The sequence below is a fragment of the Scardinius erythrophthalmus genome, assembly GCF_964197995.2.
Source record: "Scardinius erythrophthalmus genome assembly, chromosome: 22".
In the NCBI taxonomy this organism is placed as follows: Eukaryota; Metazoa; Chordata; class Actinopteri; order Cypriniformes; family Leuciscidae; genus Scardinius; species Scardinius erythrophthalmus.
In genome coordinates, this window is record NC_138242.1 from 21170617 (window position 1) to 21195236 (window position 24620).

A 24620-nucleotide genomic window follows, 5' to 3' on the forward strand; every position below is an offset into this window, starting at 1 on the left:
TAAAAAGCAAAATATTAAATATAAAAATATACACAAATGTTTTTGTATATTGGTAAATTGCTTCATGTGTTTTAAACGTTATAGCCTACATTTATACAATGTATTAATTGCAATATTATTTGTCCAATATTACTTGTTTGTAGGTTTACTTTTTACATTTTTGTAGTTGAATGACTTGTTTTGTTTCATAAATAATTGTTTTGCAGTTTACATACAATAGGCGATATTATTCCATTGGTTCAACTTACATCATAGTGTGACAACATGCCCCGCAACAATCAATGTGTTCATAGTGAACTGTATTTTTTTTTATTCCTAAGCAATAACAGATTATATAAACTAAAATTATAAATTAAAGAGTAGCCTAGTCACGTATAATTAAATATTCAACGTTTCAGTCCTGAGACTGTATAATTTGATCTCAAAATCAGACTCTCCACTGAAAAACCCCACGTTCATTAAGGATTCATTTTCAAAATGAATCTTTAATGAACGTGGGAGCCGAGATTTTAACTGTTGATTATGAACATGAAACGTTGTTGACCGACTTGATTCAGACTTGAAGCTGTCACTGGTAGCTCACCACTTCCAGGAAGTGGTAAACTGAGGAACTCTTCGAGGCACTTCATGAAAAACGTTGGCGTTCAGCCGATACATTGATTAAACTTTAAGTAGGCCTATGTAATTTTTTTTTCTTTTTACATAGAGAGCGAGTGCGTTTGTCATCGTCGATTCTTCTGTCTCAGCGCGTCAGGATTCTATCAACTGAACTGACATGGATAAATCGCGTGGAATATGAAAGTGAAACATTTGAATGAACTTCTTATAGTTTGAAGATGAGTTTTAATTATGCCCATAAAATATTGTGATGTCTTCCTCACCTGAGAGACCCCACAGTTCGGGTAAGTTTCATGTTGATACTGTAGATATACTGTTGATATACTCTCTCTATTTATCTGCCTGTCTGTATGTATGTCTGTCTGTCTGTCTGTCTGTCTGTCTGTCTACTCAGAAAATTGTGCATAAACTGTATTTTTTTTATCTTATTTCATTATTTTTGGAGAGTGATTATAAAATTATTATTCATTAAATTATTATATAAAGTTGTTTCATATATATACATTGGGGGAAATAATGATTTGATCCCCAGCTGATTTTGTAAGTTCGTCCACTTACAAATAAATTATCCTTTTGATCCACTCCTCTTTACAGATAAAATCAGCAGGGGATCAAATAATTATATATATATATATATATATATATATATATATATATATACACACACACACATGCACGTATATTGACATATTGGCGTTTCTTCAACTAGGGGCACTTTTAGCCTTGTGAAGTTGAATAAAAAAAATTGTTCTATATTTTGTATAAAAACTAATATTCATAGTGGTCTCACATTAAATACTATAATGTATTTTAATTAGTTTACTAGTGCTTAATTCAGGTACATCAATAGTTACCAGATAAGTCATATTTTTAAACTGTATTTTCATTGTTGAATTTAAAAAGTCTGGGTGTGCGACAAGGAGAAAACAGTGATTTTGACGCCTATAAGGAGGTTGAAAAGTATGAAAAAGTTTTTAAGGTGGTAGTATTGTTAGTTTGACAAAGAAAGAGGAATCTGTACAAAATGATGTTTATTTTTAAAAATATGACCAAAGAACATAAAAGTGCCCATAGTCTAAGAATCACCCATATATACACCCATACTATATATATATATATATATATATATATATATATATATATATATATACACAGGACCAGTATATCTATATAAATATATATTTATATAGATGTACTGGTCCTGGAGAACTTTTAAAGTTATATGTCCGTCTTATCATTTGAATTGATAGGAACCATTCTGAAATTTAAGTGTAAAATATGGCTCATCTTACCCCGCTCTTCCTACAGGACCGGAGGAGAAGCCAGCAGTGAAGGTCCGGCTCCTGTCTTCACAGATGCTTCTGGTGGATGCCCTGTATAACCTGGGTCCTCTGTTAGACTGTGTGATATCTGTAGGGCTGCTCTCTAGAGAAAACTGTTATGAAATTGAAGCTGAGCGAACGCCGCCCAACAAAGCCCGAAAACTTCTAGAGATTGTTGACGCTCAGATGGACGAAAACGATGCCTGTAGATTCATGGAGTGTCTGAGGACATGCAAGAGATATTACCCGCGTCTACGAACCTGGTTGACAGAAGAAGGTATGCTATATCATGCATGACTTAAATCACAAATGCAGTAGCATGATGTAAATACTGAAACGTTTTGTGCTCTCATATTAGATCAGTCCCAAACAACAGTTGTCCAGCAAAGTCCAACAGGTAGGACGTTACATATTCTCAGCATTTTCACTTTCACTAAATGTTCATGTAAATGTCTCCCAGGCCCTCACCATTATCATGTCTCCACGCAGAACGTCATCTACAGGCTCTGTTTAGTGTTCTGAGCTCACGCTTGGGCTGTTCTGTTCTTCCGGTCTCCTACGATCTCTTCTCCAAAGGCATTCTGACTCAGTTGGAGATGGAGAATATCGAAGCCATACTTATTCCAACCCAGCAAGCAAAAACCCTGCTGTCCATCTGCCTGAAGAAAGGAGAAAAAGCATGCAAGAGCTTTTACACAGCGCTACAAAATGAGGACAAACAGCTAGCCGAAGAACTTAAGGGTCAGTAGAACTAACCATTATCTATATCTAAACGGAGAAGATCTAAATGCATGCAGTATTATAATAATAATTATTATTATCATGCCACAATCAGTCACCTGTTTTAAAATTGTCTTTCAAATTTGGCATTTTTCAGTGAAAGGTTTGGTGGAAGACCTTAATAAAGAGCCTGAAGGCAACAGTGTGCAAATAGCAGTGGAGGAAACCAGAGGTCAATTGAGGGCAGCTTTACCTCTGTCAGGTGATTCATATTTCAGCATTACCCATTTTGTTGAAAATATTCGAGAGACTGACTTGGGGTAGGAAATATACTGTATATGGCTTGTAAATTTGCTTAAAGGGAACCACAATTTGGTTTGGTTTCCAAAATCAGTGGCGTACACACTACAGACCTCTGCTGGGGGGTTAAATTGGGCGGAGGTTCCCCTAGGTCCCCCCCATCGGGGAACGTCACGCTTGGGCTGACCAAAATGAATGTAAGATCTACGTTTGCCGAACTGATGTCGTCCATGTCTGGTCTTGTTTCCATCAGGAGGCCTGCAGCAGGTCATGGCTCAGCTGGGCTTGACTGTGGGGGATGAGATTAGGTTTAATGTCTGTGAGGTTGGTGTGGCGGTGGGTTTGCCGCGTCGGACGGTCAGAGAATACCTTCTCGAAGGCGTCGCGATAGAAGACTCAGCCCAGCTGGAGGCTCTAGTGTCCCTGTACATGGAGAAGACGCAGGACGCGGGCAGATTACTGAGCAGAGTGGCAGAGCTCAGCCCTCAGTGTAAGTCATGGCCAATCCAATCCAGAGAGATCCATCTTTGGCTCGAACTCAGATTCTGTTTGATCCATCATTTTTTGGTGTTAATCTTTTTTTAAAGGCATAAATTCTATCATTTATTCACCCTCATGTTGTTCCAAACCTGTATGACTTTCTTTCTTTTGTGGATTATAAAAGAAGATATTTTGAGAGATTTGTTTATACAAGGTAAGTCAATGGTCACCAAAACTGTTTGGTTACCACCGTTCTTCAAAATATGTTCTTTTGTGTTCCACAGAAGAAAGAAAGTCACACAGGTTTGGAACCACATGAGGATGAGACAATGATGACAGATTTTAAGTAGAGTGCATCTTTTACCAAACCAGATACAAAGATGTATTTCTTATTCCTTTACTGTTTCCAACAGACAAGTCTTTCTCTGAATTAAAAAAAAAATTATCTTTAGAAAGGTCTAGTGATTATGGTTCTTTTTTTTTTGTCTGGATCATTTACATGCAATACATACGATTTGAATATGCCTCATATGATTCATTTCTAATAAATAAATAAAAAATATTTTTTGAGGGTATAGTCACAAATGTCAGGGTGATACAACTGTCCTGATATAATGAAGTCTCATTAAACATTCTTGAGAAGAAACCTTAAGTAGATTGGCATAATCTTTTTATATATTTTTTTTAGAAAATATAATAAAATTACATACTATAATAATGTACATATACATTTAAATGCTTATTAGTATTTTATTAATGTTGTGATGCAACCAACATGCAAAAATATGCAGAAAAAAACTAAAATAATTTCAATTTTTTTATAGAATAAAATAATACAAATATTTTTAATCTTGAGAAATATATTTAAATTTTTTGAACATATACACGTATTGAAGGTGTAAGTTCTTTTTATTTGATAGTTACACCACATGACAATACATTTAATCTTTTATTGAAAATGGCTTCAAAGTTTTGCATAACTACATGAAACCAACATGAATGTCATCTGTAGGGGTCCTGCTCTCTGAGAGGGGGTGTCTGCTGTTGAGGCTGCTGCAAAAGGCTGAGACTCTCCTCCGCAGTGGGATCCACAGTCACCTGCACGGCTGGGACCACCTGCACGATCAGGACCACTTACGCAGCTGGGACCATTTGTGTCCTGGTGACTGCACGGATCAGCGCACGGTGTGGGCCATTTTCAGTTTTCTGGTGTGGGACTGCATGGCAGAGGTTCTGGAGGAGCCCGAGGCGAAACCTAGCGGAGGCATACTAGGCATGATCGAGCAGCTGAGCGCCAGCGGCAGAGTGGAGGCTGCTTTGCTGCGGGAAGTGGAGCAGTGCTGGACTGAAGGAGACGCTGAGAGTCTGCTGCAAAGCGTGAGAGTCCTCGCTCAGGTGCTACGAGACCTGCATCCCCTCCAGGAAGGCCTCCAGCTGTCCTCTTCAGTCGAGGGGCTGTTTTCCTGCAGGCCCAGCAGGCTTCACCGGGTCACTTCCTTCCAGGGCGTCTCTGCACGGGTCATCCGTAAAGCTCTTAGCAGCATGGTACCATCCATCTCAGACCAGGATGCAACCCCTCTAGCTAGACAGTACGTGGAGGCTTGCGTTCGTATCGCACGTCTCCTGGAAGTGGTGCAGCCCACACGAACCACCATTGACTTTTCAAACGCCTCCATTGCTACAGTCACTCAACACGTGCGGTTGGTCTTGTCAAATCCTGCTTTCAACTCTGAAGCATTTGACGCTGGAGTCCGACATCGCTTGCTTTCTGTGTTGGAGTTTAATCCTGCGCAGCTGGGCCTGGGCTCTCTCATGCAGCTGCACCAGGAGACCCTATCCGAACTGCAGAGCTACTTACAACTCGGAGAGCAACACAACTTCCAGTTCATTCTGGAATCGGTACGGATAATCGGCCCCGCGAAGCTGTTTTCCGTGAACAGGGTTCACGGGCCTGTCGCCATCGATAATGGGGTGGAGGAGGTCTTGCGTTTTATCACGTCAGAACCCACTTCCTTCCTGGTACGGCTGCATTGCCTTTGCTATGAAGAGGAGAGGGGACGTTTTAAGGTGTGCGCGCCACGCTGCGCATGCATGTATCTGCTCAAGGCAGAGGGGCTGCGAGACATGCAGTGGTGCGGTGGCAACGTTCTGGTCGAGGTAGGTGGGAAAGTGTGGGTCAGAGAGGGAGAAAGTGGCAGCTGGGATGAGCTACAGGCGCTGGCTCAGAGACACTCCGCTCAGCTCAGGGATGAAGGCTGCTGCTTTAAAGTCAAGACCGACGGTTTAGAGTGCGAGGTCAAATTCATATATAGGAGTGGAAGGCTGTGGGCTGTGCCACATAGGGACTGTGATGTAGACTAAAAATACGGGTATCTGACATGTTTGATGTGCTGAACTTCATTAAAAGTATTTGAAAGCATATTTCTCAACATTTATAGATCAACTCTTCCCATTGTTAGGTGGTTTATATGGTGCTATGCTACTGAAAACCAATCAATAATCAGGTAAGAAACATTTATAGAAGACTTTAGTTTTGTTTCCATACCAGTGTTACAAACTAAAAGTTGCTTGAATATTCAATGAAATTCTGAAATGTCAATTCCTATTGGTTTTGTTAAATGTTTGACCGCTTTGCTTTTTGTAATGTCCTCAAAATCAGAAAAATAATGCCTATAAAAATGTGAAATACAAAACCAACACAAAGCATTTCATTATCTAAAATTTATTGTGGCATTGTGCACTTCTTTTAATAATAAAAATAAAAACAATGCATTAAATAAAGTTGAACAGTCAGTCAAGATTGTCTACATGCATACTGATATTTTAAATACTTCATATGAGGATTACACACTAGGTTAAACTGTTTGCAAAGAAGACTGAAGTCATCTAGTGTTTATTTATCTATCTGATGAAACACCTGTTACCTTGTGCAAGGTCCTATGCATAGGCAGGCCCACAAGGCATCACAGAATCTTTACATGAGCATTACACGGGTGTAGCCAGGATGTGATCAAAACCAAATATATTTGGAATGCGATTATGCATAGATGATATTCCTCAAGTCACTTGATATGAGATGACAATGCAAACCACCCCTCTCTTTTAAGCTTTTCCACCTGCCAGAAATAAAAGACAAGTTTGCAAGCATGAATATGTAAAATTAATAACTTGCTATTGATAGAAAACAACTACATATATATGGTTATATGTGCATTAAAAATGATATCTCATACTTGATTCTCAATGCTCTGGATTTCCACACTATCTAAACTTTGTGGTGAGTCTCTTCCCGCTGACCTAAGAAAAGAGCATTAGAAATGTCACTTAGCTTGGTGTAAAAAGCAACACACCAATTTGGAATATGCCTTGTAATTATACGGGTACAGTTAAGCCGCTTTTCCGAGTCCAAGTTGAATATATCAAATCTTACAAGCAAATCTGCTCTTGGCTTTTCACAACTCACCTTCGACTGCTTGCACTGGGTTGTGGGGAATGGCTTCTCTCAGGAAGTGTTACAAATTGCTCTGGAGTAAACCCCCTAACAACTGTAAGACATCAATAGTCATCATATACATCTCATTTTGAAGGTTGAGAGATGATGTAAGCATAATTTAAAGACACACACACACACCTGTATGAGTGCTGCTGGAGTGAGGAGGTACTGGGGAAATGGCAGGGGAAACTCTGAGGGAAGTGCTCTGCTTCTGTTGTTCAATGAGCTCTAGTAGTCTAGCTCTTGCTTCGGCACTTTGACGGTTCAACTCCTGCAGTTTTTGTTTTATCTCCATTGTTGAGGATCTCTCTACACAAACAGACTGAAAAAAAAAAAAAGATGTCAATGTAAGAACCTACCACTTTCAAACTCACTCTGTACTATGGAAGCTCTATCAACCTCAAGAGTAATTGTGAGAAGGTTTAGAATAAAGCAATAGGCTAAGCCCCAAGAAGTATTGCTTTTATAAAATGGTTACTACATATACCTGGCTATAATAAATCTATACCTTTAGATTTCCTAAAATAAACACACAGCAACAACAAAAAAAAAAGTATAATTCTTCCAAGCAACGTGGTTCTTCAGCTTTAGAATGAGGTCACAGGTGTGTAAAATAAATATATATATGCAATTTGTGACATTGTGACTATTACTCTTAATTGTGCCTGCCTTCATATCTCCACAATTATGAAAAGTAAATTGTGAGATAAAATGGTACAATTATGAGAAATCTTGGCAAATGTGAGAAAAAGGTTTCAGTAAGTCAGTAAGAATTTGTTTAAAGAAATTAACTACATTATTCAGCATGGACATATTCAATTATTCAAAAGTGACAGTAAAAGGCATTTACAATGTTAAAAAAGATTTAAATTTCAAATAAATGCTGTTTTTTAACATTTAAATTCCAAGAATCATTGATGAATTAATGTATCAATGTTTCCACAAAAATAATAAGCAGCACAAATGTTTAAAATGTTACAATGACGCACTTTCTGGAGCTAAATCAGCAAGTTAGAATCATTTCTAAAGGATCATGTGACACTGAAAACTGGATTAATGATGCTGAAAACAGGGAAAAATTAAATTCTTTTAAATTGTAATACTATTTAATATTACTGTCTTTACTGTATTTTTGATCAAATAAATGCAGCCTTGGTGAGCATTAGAGACTTCTTTTAAAAACATTGTAAAAAATCGATGTGAGATGTAAAGGCACAATTATGAGAAACAAAATTGAGAGATAATTAACATGAAAAACAGACTACTACATTGCACCTAATTCCACAATAACTAACCTGCTGTGTGTGCTGTGGCTCAGTAGAGGGCGACACTTGTCTAACTACAGAATTTGTTGAGGACAGCCGGTCTGCGCTGTGTTCCCTCGATACTGAAGCTCCAGTAGAAGACGGACGGTGCTGCCCCAACTGGGCCCGGATCGCTGCGTTCTGACGGGTCAGTTCGGCGATCTCCCCTAGCATGGCGTCCTTTGAGAGATCGTCCAGCAGAGGAGCGGGCCGTGGTAGGCTGGCAAAGGAGGAAGGAGAGATGGAGATATCGAAGTCCTCAAGTGAACCCTGGCTTTCTGTTGCTGAATAGGAGCCACTGTATGGCAGTGAGGTTGCGTGTGAATGTGGACGACACACTGGGAGAATTAAGAAAAAATACTGGTGAGTCATACCAGAGACAATTGGTCATACTCACATTCATGAGTCATTTAAACTTAAATTTTCAACTTCCTAAGACACAAATACATACGTTTTTAACCTTAAAACTCAGTTGCTGCTTAATCATTAAAATGTCATTGTGAAAGTTGTTGTTTTGCTCATGCAAACCCACCACCATCATGCTAAGGTGATTGAGTGGTTGCCAGGCAGCCCAAGTATTTTTTCTTGTTCTGAAAAAAAATGTAACCTAGTATTTGCAAATTCATCACTAAGGAGTATTTTTTCAAGGGGGTTGCTAGGGGATTCAGAATGGTTGCTAGGTGGGTACTGTTGAAATTGTTCAAATTCTTATGTATGGGACCTCTTTTCAATGTCTATGGGTTTTTTTGTGGGGATTCCACAATGTTAAGTTTGAACTGTAAGCAAGTATGAACAACAATAGTGATGTTTGCATTGGTTTTAAGCCCTCAACACTAGTTGGTGTAAATTGACAGAATGAGGGATCTTTGTGCACTTCAGACTGACCAGCGGGAGGCAGACCATCTCTTTGGCGAGGAGGAGAGAGCAGAACAGCTGCAGAGACAAAGTCCTGTTGCTGTAGATCCTTTTCAGTACAGCCAGACTCCAGATTGATGCTTTCTATAGAACGCAACACACTCCTCTTAATCACTGTTCAATCCTGATCAAATATTAATCGATGGTAAGATACTTCAAAACAGTGCCTGATAGGTTGATCTACAGTTTGTGATAGTTACTTTGAGCTGTGTTGTCTGTGATTTGAACGGTTGTGTGTGGTTCTGCAGAATCTGGTCTTCCCACCACCAGTACTACAGCATCTAGACGCTGCTCTAGTTCAGATATCTGCTGTTGCAGCCTCGTCTGTACGGAAGCAACAAGAAGCACCATCAAAAATGGCATCTGAACGGACAAACCAGCAAATAATATCTGGATAATAAGGACAAATAGTTCACCTGCAGGGTGGCGCTCTCTTCCCTCAGTGTTAGTGACTCCACAGTCAGGGCGTCAATCAGAGCCCGCTGCTCCTTCACCTCTTCCTCTAGCCGCCTTCTCTCCTCTGCCTCTCTCAGAGCCTCCTCTTCTCTCTGTGTGCGGGTAATGTCAATGAGGAAGTGACTCGACTGAACGATTTCAAAACAACTTTTGTATTTCACTTGTGTGTGGCCTCACTTTTCTGATATGTCTGGCTAGACGTCCAAGCGTCGCCACTAGAGCCACGGAGAAGCCGGTGAGGCCCTGTCTCTCTTGCTGCGGTCTGGCTTCCGAGCTCATGGGCCTCTGGTGGTCTAGAGAGTCCAGCTCAGTCTCCACTTGCTCAAGCATACCCTGCAGAAGCTCCATACTGGACTGGTTTCCTGACAGAGAGCTCAACCCTGAACCATTCAGGACAGAAGTATGCCCTGAGCGCCCCCTATTGGCTTGAACTGACTTTCTCTTCCCTGAAAAACAAACAAACCAAAAAAAACAAGGTTTATCTGGATGAAATGCAGTTATTGCCATTTAATCTAGAATGTTTAAGTGTAGAATTTTATATATAATAATAATATTTAATATAAAGCAATTTAAGTTAATATTAATATTTAAATGAGTATATTTAAATTATGTGAGTGTGTATAGCCTATATGTATATGTGTATATTTACACACACACACAACCATTCAAAAGTTTGGGGTCGTTAAAAACTTTCTTTTAAAGTTTCTTTTAAATTTTCTTTCTATATATTTCTATTTTGCTGATAATATACCGAATTCATGCTCAATAAACTTTTTTAATATAACCAATATTAAAAACAGTTGTGCGGCTTAATATTAATATTATGCAAACAGTGATACATTTTTCAGAAATATATGAAATCTTTTGTAACATAAATGTCTTTATTGTGACTTTTGAGCAATATAATGCATCCTTTCTGAATAAAATTATTAAAAACACCCCCAAACCGTTGAATAGTAGTATAGTACCGTTCAAATGATCTTATATATTTATAAAATAGTGTCTGATAACAGTGACTACATTTACATGCAGCCAATAACCCGTTCAAAACCGGGATATTAGCAATAACCCGGTCACGCACGGCCATGTAAACACTGGCAAAAACCCGAATATGCTTATATCCCGTTTTTTAAAAACCCGGATATGATCCCTGGGGTACCCCTTTTCTAACCCGAATATTTGGTCATGTAAACGCGTATCGGCATATCCCCATCAAAAGGAACATTGATTTGTGATCTGCGCATGTTCTATTCGCAAGGAATCTCGGTCTTTTGAGTAGAGACGGCGCATACAAAAACCCGTGTGCAGTATACCAGAAGTAAACAATAAGTAGAGGTAAACATGGCGCCACAGCACCACACTTTTGGAGCGAGGAGGAAAGCGCAAACAAAGGCGATCGCTATCTGCCCCAAACTATTCATTATCCACGTGCTGCTGCTGCTGTTGTTGTCTTTGGATACAGGAAGAAGAATCGGAAATGACGCATATTGCGTCTTAAGGTTGTCCGTACGTCTAGACGGTAACCATGCGTCGCCGTTTACATCGGGATATTGCCAATTGATTACAAAATCCATGTATACAGGAGTAACTCTCTCTGCTCACGCATGTAAACGGGTTATTCCGAATGTTTCAGAAACCCAAATAGTGACCTTAACCCGACCATAACCCGATATTTGACAGCTTGTAAACGTAGTCAGTGTCCTACCTGGTTGAGAGGAAACAGGCTCTGGGTTCAGAACCTGGTTGACTAGTGAGGAAGACTGGTTTACATCAGGATGAGTCTGTCTGGCTTTCACACGCTTTACAGCCACTGTGGCATTGAGGGCTAGGCAAAAGGAGCAGAGATGTTTAAAATAAAACAACAAAGTTAAACATGACATCAAGGTAACATCACATCTAACCTGAAATGATCTAAAGTATATCATGTCTTCATTACCTGCCTGGTCTTCTCGGACTCCAGTATTACATGGTGTCTGGGGTAGATCTTGCTCCGGGTGGTCTGAACCCCATGGAAAGGACTTTGATCTACACTGATTTCTCTTCCTGAAAACAAGCATTAAAAAAAGGCATGTTAAAGACAATCAAAACAGCATTAGACGTTGTTTATTGAGGAGATATGAACAGTCCTTCACACCTGTGCATCATAGAGCTGAGGTGCACCGAGGAATCATGGACTTCATCATGATCCTCTTTACACTCCTCCAACTCATTCAGGGCCTAGAAAAGATTTTTTTTAAATCAAGCACTCTAATTTTAATCGAGGAATGGTGACAGCCCTAGTTTTATTACAGGGTAAAAGCTGTAGGTGGTGCACATGAATCAGTACCTGCTGATCCATCATAGACTGGCTGAGTAATGACAGCTGGGTTGGAGGATCAGGTCTTCGATGAACAGGAAGCTCAGAGTCAGACTCACAGTCAGGTGCCACGGTAATGGTGGGGAAGCCTATAAAAAAATGTATGAGCTTGTATATGTACATAATACTTGTTTAATCAGATAATGGCACATCAATTTCTACTGCACAAGAATGGACTACCTGTACGACGACGGGGTGCATCACCAAACAGGTCTTTCACCACAGCCAAAGCTCTGTCTGATCGAGCAATGACATCCTGCAACTGACACTGATCTGAAAACACCTAAACAAATAGATTTTCATAATCTTTTTGTGATCTGATATGTAAAATGGTGGAAACAATGTTAGTATGAGCTTGTTTTAACTCTGACATATGAAAAAATGGTCAGAAAAATCAGATTTTTTTAATATGGAAGAGTTTACTGTAAAAAAAGTTTGCATGTGTGTTTTTGTTGGGTATTATATCTGATACATCAGGCTTTTATGGCTGATGTTATGACTATAGTATGATACATTATAGGAGAATGTGGAGTTCATACTCGAGTATGAAATAAAACATTTTATTCAGAGGCCAAACTGAGAAAAAATAAGAAATTTGGTGCCGTTGATATTTATATGGCCAAAAAGTAAAATTTTATTCTGTAATGTCAATAGGTTTATATAGCAAGATTTATATAACAGTAGACTACTTACATAAATACCAGTTGTCACTCCATATCTCCCAATAATATGTCTTAAATCATGATAATTAAATTGATTTGTTTTATGATCAAAGCTCTGTATTTTGTATTGTGGGGCAAAACATATAATGCAATGCAACGATGATTGAGAGATTAATACTGATTGAGAGATTAATACAATAAACTGAGAGTAGAAATAAACATTCATCAAAAGCCAGATGTATAATATTTGATACTCATGTTTTAACATGATTTTTTTCTAAAACAAAAAAGAAGTGATGTATGGATAATTAAGTAAACCGAAATATTACGAACAACATAGGCTACAACTTATTCTTACATTTAGTTTATAAAAATCACTAAAGATTTCCCATCAAAAAGACAACAACCTGAAGGTGGACGTTTTTACAAGTATAATAAAAAAAGGCCTTGTAGTTTCTAAAAAAAACTGTCAATAAGACTACAGGAGGCATGTAGTAGATTGTGTCCATGAGGTTTTTCAGTCATGTTTCCATCATGTTGATAACTTAGAGGCCTAACAGAAATCTGCACATCAAATATGATACAGTACATAGGGCTAAAACATGTTAAGTTTCTTTCCAGCTGTAGTTATTGTAGTTATAAGCTTAATTCTGCGAGCAGTCGGTGATCCATACGCACCTCTCTGATGATGTTGAGTCGGGCTCTATCAAGTCCTGGAGGGAAGGAGGGCTGGTTTTTCCTCCGTCTGCGTGTGAGAGCTTTTTCTCTTAATTCCCATTGTGCCACGACTTTATTCTGAGATCTGTGCATCTCATGACGTCGGGCCTGAGAGGAGATCAATGTAAGGATAAAAGATATATTAATAAATGCATAAGAATAAACTTACACGCTTTAACAGTAAACTTACCAGCTCCTCTGGTGTGGCTCTATGCAATGAAAGATCATTGACTGTGTCCTAAAAGAAAAAGGGAAAGAGAGAAATTATAAGGCACCACTTCCAAAAAGAGAAGAAGAAGAAGAAGGGTTTAAACGTGTTGCATGAAGGTTTCTCACCACCCATTCTTTCTTTGGTGCAGACACCTTCTTGGTTCGCACTGGTCTTTTACCCACACCATATAAAGGACGGTTCATTCGCACTAAAGACATCTCACAGTAACAGTCACCTATGGAAACAAAACATGTTATTGCTGGACAAAATATACGCCGTGTTTACCTAATGATAAAGTCTGCACTTGTATCTTTACGAATTATGAAGCTTAATCTATACATTATTTGGCACATACTACGCTAAAAATTCAAACACAGCCTGGCTAACTGCTAGCTAATCGCTCTATAATGAATGACCGACACAAGTTGGCTTGGATACTGACAAAATCTACACTAATTTTACCTGAAACTGACGGATTAACGGACAAAGATGTTATCGTTTGTTTTCGTGGGTGTTGTAGTAACAGGATTGAGGAAGCGTTGATCAAGACAAATTTAAAAGCACCGCTACAACACAGTTTAAAATAAAAGTCCCCACGCTCTGTGGCTGTAAAATAACATAGGTTAATTTTGTTTCTTAAAGACTATAGAATATTTCTAAAAAAAAAAAAAAAAAAAAATTGGGAAGGAAATATCATAAGAAGCTAAATATAGATAAATTAATGTTGTCTTTGTTTGATAGGTTTTAATATTTTATTACGTTCCTGAAATAGTTAATCATTGTCCACCAGAGTGCGCTGTCGCCTTAAAATTTCCATTGTTTCAAATGGCATTTTATTTAGCTCTGCAAGCTTGCCATTTGAGAAGTCTCGAAGAACAAGGTCTTCTTGTGTTTAAATAGAAACTAAAATAAATGTAATATAACACTGAGAACACTCCGAACCATTTTTTTTTTTTTTTTTTTTTACATTTTACAAAACTGCAAATTCTGTCATCATTCCCTCACCCTCATGTTGTTCCAAACCTGTATGGATTTATTTTTTCGGCTGAACACAAAAGGATATTGTGAAGAATGTCTTTAACCAAACTGTTTGGTTACATATTCTTCAAAATATATCCTTTTGTGTTCAGCAGAAAAAAGAAATTCATACAGGTTTGGAACAACATGAGGGTGAGTGAATGATGACAGAATTTTAATATTTGGGAGTACTATCCCGCTTTGTTCAAATGTAAAGAGCATGTAATAGGCTATTATAAATAAATATGATATTAATATTAAAGTGGCATCCTTATTTCTCTTTATTTATGATATAAAAGATAACACTACACTACTGTACATAATTTATCTTTGTATTATTTGTGTTAATATATTAATAAATATATATTTATTATTTATTTTTTCCTGTCCGTTTGCTGTATATAGGCATAGCCTACCTTTTTATTATTTCGGTTTAAATGTAACATGTTGTTCATTATACATTATTTGTTTTAATATTCGTTTAGTAGTATAATTTGAGCTATAATTAAGCTTTTTTTTTTTTTTACTTTTTTTTTTTTTGTCCGTCTGCTGTTGATAGTGGCCTTTATTTACAGAAAGCGATCTTCTTCTAATCCTAATTGCGGGCCCTAATGGATGTGAGCCACCGGCGAGCTAAATGCATTACAATACGGCGTTTCCGTCTCTTTTGTGCTGAGGGAGATCCCCACGGGCACCGCTAAACACCCATCGCACAGAAGCCGCTCCTGAATCGCCCAGGGGCCCCCGCCAACATACAATGACACTTGTTTGCGCTGTGCAACTGGCGGAGAAGCAAAAAGTCAGAGCTTTAATCTAAGGCACGGCACTGCGCATGCGCAGGTTGACGGGTAGCAGCAGCTACCCTCTGGATGAAGGAGAGTTGTCAGTGGGTCACTCTCAGTCTATCAATCCCTCACTATGCACTGCTGTCCTGCTTGAGATATTGACAGCTGACTAGGAGCAGTTGAGTGCTCTCTTAAATATTATTAAGATGGACCTCCTCAAACTTAACTGAAAACAGCATGATATGGATTAATATGGAAAAACTTCCTTGACTGGGAAGAAAAAAAGATTTCGTGAGAACACATTGAAGAATCGAGCGTATGGATTACAAGTGAAGTCAGTGCTGGTTTCTCAGGGGAAGACATTTGAGAAGTGGCGACATGAAGATCCGTTCAGAGCGGGATTGATGCAAAGTTTGTCTGAAGTCCTGGAGGTTTCTCACAGGAATATGGGATATTCTGAATTTATGGTTTATGTGCATAAAACCCCATCGGTTATGGCTCTTATGCGTTTTCATATGTGTCGTCTATGCATTCAATTTGAAACAAAGCTACTGGAAGTCTTGTGACCGAAACAGTGGATACTTGTCTGGAGCAATTCTGCTGGATCTATTGAATTAACCTCGGAATTTCTCTGCCCAATGACATTTCCAAAGTTGTTAGTTGGGTTCCTTTTTACAGCGTCTCCTCCTTTTATTAGTTTCATTTGCCGAGTCATTAACTTAACCGGTCCTGACCAAAACCTGAAGTGTTTTCGTTGTACGGGTTTGTGACAGGATGCGGGGATGCACGGGATTCCCGATGGCCGTCACGGTGGTATTGACACTTTTGACCATCATTAACGTGAAGGCGAGTGGAGAGTACTGTCACGGCTGGCATGACTCTCAGGGCGCGTGGCGAGACGGCTTTCAGTGCCCGGAGCGCTTCGACAGCGCCGAGGCCATCATCTGCTGCGGGAAGTGCGAGCTCAGGTACTGCTGCTCCAGCACTGAAGCTCGGCTGGACCAGGGCTCGTGCGATAATGATAAACAGACGCAAGACTCCAACACTGGGAACAAGGACGACAAAAACTCTGGTGCAGGTAAGCTGAGACGACATCTGCATTGTTTTCTGGTAGAGTAACTTCCTCTGTCTGAAACAAATTAGGCAATTACTGTGTAATCGAATTGTACTCCAGCTAAGTTTAAATGGGTTAATTCAATAGCTTTCAGAGCAGCAGCAGCAACAGTGTGTAACGTATATCGACCCACCCGTTGTGTCCCTCAGGCGTTTTGTGAGTAAAAGCTCCACTATATGAGAGAAAGTTTGTTGGGTTGAGTTTCGTGCTCAAATGAGGTTAAAAACGCTTAAGGTTAATGTTGTTTGGCGGTTTATCTCCAAGAATCCAGCAGAACTGGGGTTGGAAACGAAGCGCTTTTATTCACGAGCGAATGATTCTTATGAACAAGCCATTTTAGTGAATCACTTTTGAATCAGTTGGAGCCGTTGAATTAATCGGACTCGTCATTTCCGACTCGAAATTAACCGTGATACACATTATGATTTTTTTGTGTGCAATAAGAAAATGTGTGCAAAAATTCATATAAATAAATCAATGCTTGAATTAATCAGTTAGCTTTTTATTTTTTTTATATATATTTTTTTTTAAATTGGTGGCACCAAATATTGGATTATTTAGAAATTATTATTTTATTTCTTTCTTATAATTTATAGCTGTTTTGTTAAAATCTGCAATTATATCATTTAGTAATATACTGTGTTGAGGACTGTAAATGCATTTTTTTCTTGCTTAAAAGTACTGAAAGAATCATTATCCGGAAGTGGATGAATAAGGAATCGGAACCAGAATCGTTAACGATTCTCTCCAATAAATATAAGGGTTAAATGCCATTGCTATCCAGGTTTTGACAGCTGCAGTTAAATTGGCATCCAAATTGACACCTAACCGTCCACTCACTCACAAATGGTAAATTGTACTGCGCGAAGTTATAAATAGGCCTAACTAGTTGGCACAGTAACGCGCGCGCGATATCCAGTCGTCCGGTTCCCCACGAGGATCAAGTTCAGACTTGACCGGATCCGCAGTGCGATGTGCTGACAGCCTCGTTCATAAAACCAAGCCAGTGCATCATTTCCTCTGCCTTTGTGCAAGCTCAAAAACTTTGAATTCAAATGGAGTCCCCGAATTTCCCCTCAGCTAAACTGAAAATAAGTGCACACTCATTGGGGACACCGGGGCTAGTTGTCACGCTATTTAGTTCAGTGAATATTTCTTAGAGTAGCTGCATTTTATATAGGTTCGGATAATTCCATCGTTACTGACCCCAAAAGTGCAAAAATATAAAATGTATAAAAATGAATTTATAACATTTAAAACAAAACACGTGACAGCTTGCGCTGAGTTGAAACATTGTTTTTGTCCTGAGAAAACGGTTCAAACATAATAGGCCTAAATTGACAAACCCAACAGACAAAAACAGCAGTGAAATAAAGACTTTACATTAGAAACATAGGGTTTTTAGACACTTCTAATGATGCATATCTGAAAAGCAAGAGGAAATGGTGGTCTGCTATTAAGTTTGACAGAGCTTGTCTGGCAGTTGAAGGCCTGGCTCCATATGGACAATAATGCAACAGGTGTGAATTCAAGTTAAGGGGGCCCAAACCTTTTAAGGACATGAGGGGGCCTTGCTGTTGTCCATGTGAACTTCACTGATACATTGGCTGGATCCACTAATAACATTCCTGATTTGACTTAAACATCCTACATAGTTTTATCTTTCTCTTTTTGATTTAATGTTACTTTGAATGGATGTGCTTATCTAAATGATACAAAGAATAAAAAAAAATACATATTTTACATGCTTTAACAAAACTATTGAAAAAGTCCTGGGTTGACTGTGTCGCCGTCCATCTCATTAGACACCTTTTGTCACCACTAACACTTTGGATTATAACAGGAAAAAGCGTAATGTCACTCAGGAACAATAAATCTATGGAAATAACCTGTAGTAACAGATTCTCTATTGTTTTTCCACACACATTTGTGTGTAACTGTGAATAGTGAGTTAAAAAAAGGGGGGGTGTTCGTGTTTCAACTGCCAAAAAAGCAGTGATTTTCAAAACATGCACGCAAACTCAAAGCTTGCCAAAATTCAGGTCATTTACTGAAAAATTCCACTGTTATAGTAATAACTACCAAAGCACAAAAGAGCTCCTGTAAAAATGATTCCCCTGTCATTTTTTGCTCAGCAATCATGTTTGATTTAATAACGTAGTAATAAATTGTTAAACAATGGCTGTTTTTTTAAGTTATGGCTGAAGTGGAGTTTGATTTGCTCCTTTAATAAAATCAAATGCATTTTGCATGGCTATTATATATGATTCGATTCAACTCAATTTCAGAGGGTGAGAGATCCTGAGCAGATGCAACAAAACAAATGCTGAAAGCTTACCCAGGGGATCAGATGTCTAATTAATGTCCAATTTACCTGTTGGAAAAAGCATGCACATGGTCAGGCAGTGAGGGCAGAGAGGTCACCGCTGGTTGCAGGAGATTAGAGCAGATCAAAACTGTCTTAATAAGTGTTAATGAGGGGCCCTGGACCCCTGGGGACAAGTCACTATAGTGCAACATCTCGTCTTTCATTTTTGCTTCTCTCTCCAAATCCCTTCATCTCACATGGGCCAGCAGGTTACCCATCTGTGAGCGGGGTGGAAACATGCGAGCGCTCTGTTCTGTGATTTAAAGATACACAAATGTGGAATACTGTGACACATCAACAAGGTTCAGCAATGCTTTAGGCTTCAAACTTGCTTATTGTTATTTTTAAAGGTGTAAAAGTTACATGGAGCTCAATCACACTACTGATATCCTAGTCTTCCTTATGGCTGCGGAAGGATAATTGCTTTGGATGCATAGTGGAATTCAAAACGGATATGGGCTTTCTAAAGTGCCGGAAAAAACGTTGCTCAAGGGCTATGCACAAACAAAACTCCCCAAAGTCCTCCAGTGTGCTACCATCCAGCACTTTTCTCTGTTTTTGTAATTTGGGAAGCCTGATACTATAACATTACATTTTCTACTATCAATAGCAGTGAATACAGATGGATGACCTAAATACATTATAAAAGGTTGTATTAAAAGCACACGTTTTAAAAAACTTTAACAGTACCTCAAATCTTGGGCAGCTTGTTTTCTTTCAGTTTTTTGACTGATGGATGGTAAAAAAGGGCAAACAAATTCCCAAAGAATAACACTAAGGCAGGGAGCCGAGCCATATTTGGGTTGGTTATTTTTGCTTGGATCAGTAAACATCCACCTAGTCACTCCAGAATGCGACTACTAATGCAAATGCAATAAAAAATAAAAACAGCGACAATAATTTAAAATCTATACAAGCTCTGTGTGCGAGTATACATGGTTTTATCTGAAATTGTCTATTTCCTTTACACTGCGATGAATATGCACGAGCCATGATGTTCGATTTACAAATGTCTCTTATGAAAAGGTTATGTTTTAATAAAAGAGCCAAATGACATCTAGTCCCTCACTGAACCGTGAGTCATTTTTCACTCATGTTCTATTTGAAATGAACCGTTATTGTGAGGTGTACTTTAATTTTGTGACACCTGAATCGGTGAGTTTACAGTATGTGACTCCACAAATAAGATTTAAGCTAGTCCCAGGCTAAAATGCATGTTTAAAATGTTTTAACTGAAAGCAACTTGCACTGACATATCTTAAAATATGTCAGTGCCATTATTTCGTCTCAAGATGCACAACAGTAATGTTTTTTTTCTAAAGCACGTTTATAAAAGCTACTTAAAGGGTTAGTTCACCCAAAAAGTCGTTCCAAAACCCATAAGACCTTTGAACATCTTCGGAACACAAATGAAGATATTTTTGATGAAATCTGAGAGCTTTCTGTCCCTCCATTGACAGCAATGTCATTGCAACTTTCAAGGCCTAGAAAGGTAGTAAAGACATCGTTAAAATAGTCCATGTGACTACAGTGGTTCAACCTTAATATTATGAAGCGACGAGAATTCTTATTGTGTGCGCAACCCCCTTTCTTCAATGTCATTCTCCTACGTTATTCACGTAGTTTAAACAGTGCAGCTTATATAATTTTTTCTCTGAGTTTATCATAATTTTATTTTCTTGCTTCTGCTTTACAGTACCCATCTACGTGCCCTTCCTGATCGTTGGCTCGGTCTTCGTGGCATTCGTGCTGGTGGGCTCCGTTGTTGCCGTGTGCTGTTGCCGCTGTCTACGTCCCAAACAGGAGCTTACGTCAGGTGGCGGCTCAGGAGGAGGGTCCAGCAGCGCCCGTGTCCTCGAGACGATTCCCATGATGGCCAGCACGGGTACGTCGCGAGGCTCGTCCTCCCGCCAATCGAGCACGGCCACCTCCTCCAGCTCTTCGGCGCCTCCCGCCGCTCCCCGTCCTGCACCCGTCCCCATGCTACGCGCTCAGGCCTCGTGCTGCCTGCCGCCAGACGCCAGCGTGTACGTGAACATGCCCACCAACTTCTCAGTGCTAAACTGCCAGCAGGCCACTCAAATTCTTCCTCACCAAGGCCAGTTCCTGCATCCTCAGTACATCGGTTTCGCACACCCCGTTTCTCCGGGTCCAGCTTTCCTAGACCCCACTCAAGCGGGATACCGCCCATTGCAGTCTCCGTACCCTCCGCCAACCAGCGTGGCTAGTGTGACCAGTGTGTCCGGGGATCAGAAATACCCTCCAATTACCATGTGAATGCCAATGGGACCATCATAGGAAATAAATTTGAATTGAAGTCACAAGAAGAACACAATGAATCAATTCAGAGCACAAAATGCCTGTTCGTTGGCATGAACACACACTTGCGTCCAGACTCTCAAACTGGTTCTGTGATATAAAGGACACAGTGCTTAATAAAAATGGCTGGAAGTGCGTGTAACGTGCCTTAAGTTACTAACGGTGCCGTTGTAAATGAAGCGCGTGTGTGTGTACATATGCAATGTATATTTGTGTTGTATAACCGTGCCTTGTGCACTCTGTACGTGACTGTATAGGCGCGTTGGTTTATGGGATGCAGTATGTGAATATGTGTGTGTGTAGTGCACTATATGTTGTGTGTAATGGAAATCACAGGTGCTGTAATGTGAAAAACAGTCCTGGCTCCCTATTGGATGCTTAAAATCTAATGAAGTGAACACAGGACACAGACTGTGACGCTCCCCCCTCTGCAACACAGACACACTCACTTACATTTTCACATATACACACTCACATTCTGCAGAACCAAAGTTTGCGTTTTCGCATTGCCAAGGAACAGAATAGAAAATATACAAAAATATAGGCCTGTGTTTGGAAAGCGATGTGCGAAGGTCAATTACGCAGTAAAAAGTGTCTGCCAACTGTTCCCCTTCACTAAGTCTCTGCCTTGTGAAAGGACTGTGTATGTGTGCCACTTTTCCTCCCCTCTTTTAGCATAAGGTACACTCGAGGAGCACCAAAAGGGTTCCAGGGCATTTCATTTGAAGTGGGTCTCTTTCAGCACGCTCAATGGCAGCAGTTTAGCGCGGAAAGAAAAGTCCCAGACTCCTTCAGCAGAAGGCCATCACCCGTCTGAACTTGAAAACGCCAGCATTAGATCTCAAACTGGCAGAAAAATCACAATGAAATGAAACGATGCCTGATTGAAAATCACCAGTCTAAGTTATCTGGCTTTAAGTTGAAAGTTAAAACAATAGTTGACTCAAAAATGCGTGTCTTTCTTCTGCGGAACACAAAATAAGATATGTTGAAATTATTATTATTTTCGATCATACAATGAGAGTCAAGAGTTGTTATAGTTAATTAAAAAAAAATAATAATAATTGAAATAATCTGAAATAAAATAATACAGCTGGATGACCTAAATACATTATAAAAGGTTGTATTACAAGCACACGTTTTAAAAAACTTTAACAGTACCTCGAATCTTGGGCAGCTTGTTTTCTTTCAGTTTTTTGACTGATGGATGGTAAAAAAGGGCAAACAAATTCCCAAAGAATAACACTAAGGCAGGGAGCCGAGCCATATTTGGGTTGGTTATTTTTGCTTGGATCAGTAAACATCCACCTAGTCACTCCAGAATGCGACTACTAATGCAAATGCAATAAAAAAAAATATATATATATATATTAAAAAAATTAAAAAAAAATTTTTTTAAAAAATAATAATTGAAATAATCTGAAATAAAATATAAATATTAAATGAAAAATGTAACTTAAAAAACTTAAACGAAAATTAGAACTACCTGAAATATCACAAGTTTAAGTTAAAGTCTACTAAAATTAAAAATAAATGAAAACTGTTTTTTTTAAACTAATTAAATAAAAGCACAATTGCTAAAACCTCAACATGAAAACTGAAAATTAAAACTAATTCAAAATATTAATAAATACTTTTAATAGTATAAAAATATCTAAATATCTAAAATATCTGATGAAATGTTGTGGTTGTTTTGGACCCCATTGACTTTCATTGTATGGACAAAAACAGTTCTTTAGAAAATCTTGTGTTCCACAAATGAAAGAAATTCATTCAGGTTTGAACTATCCATTTCAATTTTGACAAGACGGTTTCTCCATGTACCCTTATAAGAAAAGTAATACGTTTTGACAGGGAGCATGTCTTTTTTTTGACTGTATGTATCTGTGGGCAACTTGACATGCACATCAGATCTATTTTTGTGTACGATACATGTGTGTTTGTGGAACTGAATGAGTATTTGAGTGAATGTGCCTCTCTCTCTCTAAAAGCAGGGTGCGATGTGTCTTTTACATATAAAATATATTAATAATAATAAATATTTTTAGAGACTGTGAAGTGTCACTGGGTTGTTAGTTAGAGATGCTGAGTGCTGCTGTCAGCGGTATGTGTGGCGTCTCAAATGAAGACATGCAAGACTGCCATAGCTAAATAAAACCAGAATGCTCCTGTTACACATGGACTTTAAGTGCTCAGACTTTCATCACTCTCAACACTCATGATGAAACCGAGACCAGGGGCTGCGTCCATAAATCTTTGCATAGTTTCCATGCTAAGTGTTTGCATATACAGAAAGACAGTTAGTCAAAACCTTATGCACATGCACTCATATTTCTTTTAGATCATTAGGATAGATATAGATACCGGAGCCCATATTGAATCAGCCTGGTCTGACGTCATGATTGAACGGCTATAAATTATATTTATACACTACTGTTCAAAAGTCTGGTGTCGCAATGATTTTTTTAATGTTGTTGAAAGAAGTCTAATGCTCACCTGCATTAATTTGATCAAAAATGCAGTAAAAACTAATATTGTGAACTATAAAATGTTCAATTTATTTAAAATATGTATTCCTGTGATGTCAAAGCTGAATTTTCAGCATCATTACTCAAGTCTTCAGTGTCACATGATACTTCAGATATCAGTCTAATATGATGATTAATTTCCTTCCCAAACAATTGTAGTCTTACAGTCAAATTAAGTCGTTTTTGCTTGTCTCTCTGAAGGAGATGCTGATAAAATAGAAAATGATGAATGACAGTAAGTTCCAGCGGCTGTCAACATACAATTAGGAATAAAAATGGTAAGATTCTTCAAGTTGTTGAAAGATGAAGTGCTGCCAGTTCAAAAAGACACATGCTGTTAACATGTCTAACAGAGATGTTAACAGGCTGTGTGTTACATTTTCTACAGTGATAGAAATCATCAACTTAGTAGAGTGAAAACTGTTGTTAAAATTACAAATATTTTATGTATGATGTGACATTTTATAATAAATACTTTTTTTACCTTTATTAAAACACTTGTTTTAAACACCTTGAACAAAACTAAAAATATCAATTTTCGCTCACAATGTATGTGATCATTTACCTACAAATACCCGCAACATTTAAAAATGTTGTTGTATCAAATGACAGTTGAATCAGAACTCACCCTATATGTCACTGCATTGATGACCTCACGGACCTGAAAACATAATTTGTGCCTTTATTAATTTAATTTTGTACATGCAACAAGTTTTAAACATAAGGCCCCTGTAAAAACTCATCAGTTGAATTAACTTAATTTTAAGGCAATGGGTTTCCTCACTTTTTTAAGTAAATAAACGTAACTGAAAAAATTAAGTTGTGTGTAATTGTCAAGTTCACAATTAATTTTTTTCAATTATGCATGAAGTTTATTTGCTTAATTTTAAGGCAACAGGTTTCCTCACTTTAAGATAAGTCATCCGATCACTTTT

The 24620-nt window shown here is 38.5% G+C and overlaps 3 protein-coding genes across 4 annotated transcripts; 2 read left to right on the top strand and 1 right to left on the bottom strand.

Moving 5' to 3' along the window:
• Nucleotides 1–584: 584 nt before the first annotated feature.
• Nucleotides 585–6236, top strand: LOC308682959 (uncharacterized protein). Of its 2 annotated transcripts, none has more exons than XM_081352986.1 (7): nt 585–902; nt 1927–2217; nt 2299–2337; nt 2430–2681; nt 2818–2922; nt 3214–3450; nt 4453–6236. In XM_081352986.1, the coding sequence occupies exons 1-7, from the start codon at nt 869–871 to the stop codon at nt 5799–5801; spliced, it is 2307 nt and encodes a 768-aa protein (XP_081209112.1). In that variant the 5' UTR covers nt 585–868; the 3' UTR covers nt 5802–6236. The 2 variants fall into 2 exon arrangements, with proteins under 2 accessions (XP_081209112.1, XP_081209113.1); XM_081352987.1 differs by having other exon boundaries at nt 595–902; nt 2517–2681.
• On the bottom strand, nt 6150–14081 carry spice1 (spindle and centriole associated protein 1). Its single transcript, XM_081352988.1, has 18 exons — nt 14017–14081; nt 13680–13789; nt 13534–13581; nt 13305–13451; nt 12145–12247; nt 11935–12053; nt 11743–11825; nt 11545–11651; nt 11314–11433; nt 9786–10054; nt 9569–9700; nt 9353–9476; nt 9123–9236; nt 8229–8575; nt 7072–7255; nt 6904–6985; nt 6674–6737; nt 6150–6556 (listed from the first exon to the last, which is right to left on the bottom strand). Exons 2-18 carry the CDS (start codon nt 13770–13772, stop codon nt 6503–6505), a joined length of 2190 nt encoding a protein of 729 aa, XP_081209114.1. The 5' UTR covers nt 13773–13789; nt 14017–14081; the 3' UTR covers nt 6150–6502.
• A 1378-nt stretch (nt 14082–15459) lies between these two features.
• Nucleotides 15460–22501, top strand: shisa2b (shisa family member 2b). The gene is made up of 2 exons (XM_081352004.1): nt 15460–16434; nt 20535–22501. The coding sequence occupies exons 1-2, from the start codon at nt 16131–16133 to the stop codon at nt 21113–21115; spliced, it is 885 nt and encodes a 294-aa protein (XP_081208130.1). The 5' UTR covers nt 15460–16130; the 3' UTR covers nt 21116–22501.
• Nucleotides 22502–24620: the final 2119 nt, after the last annotated feature.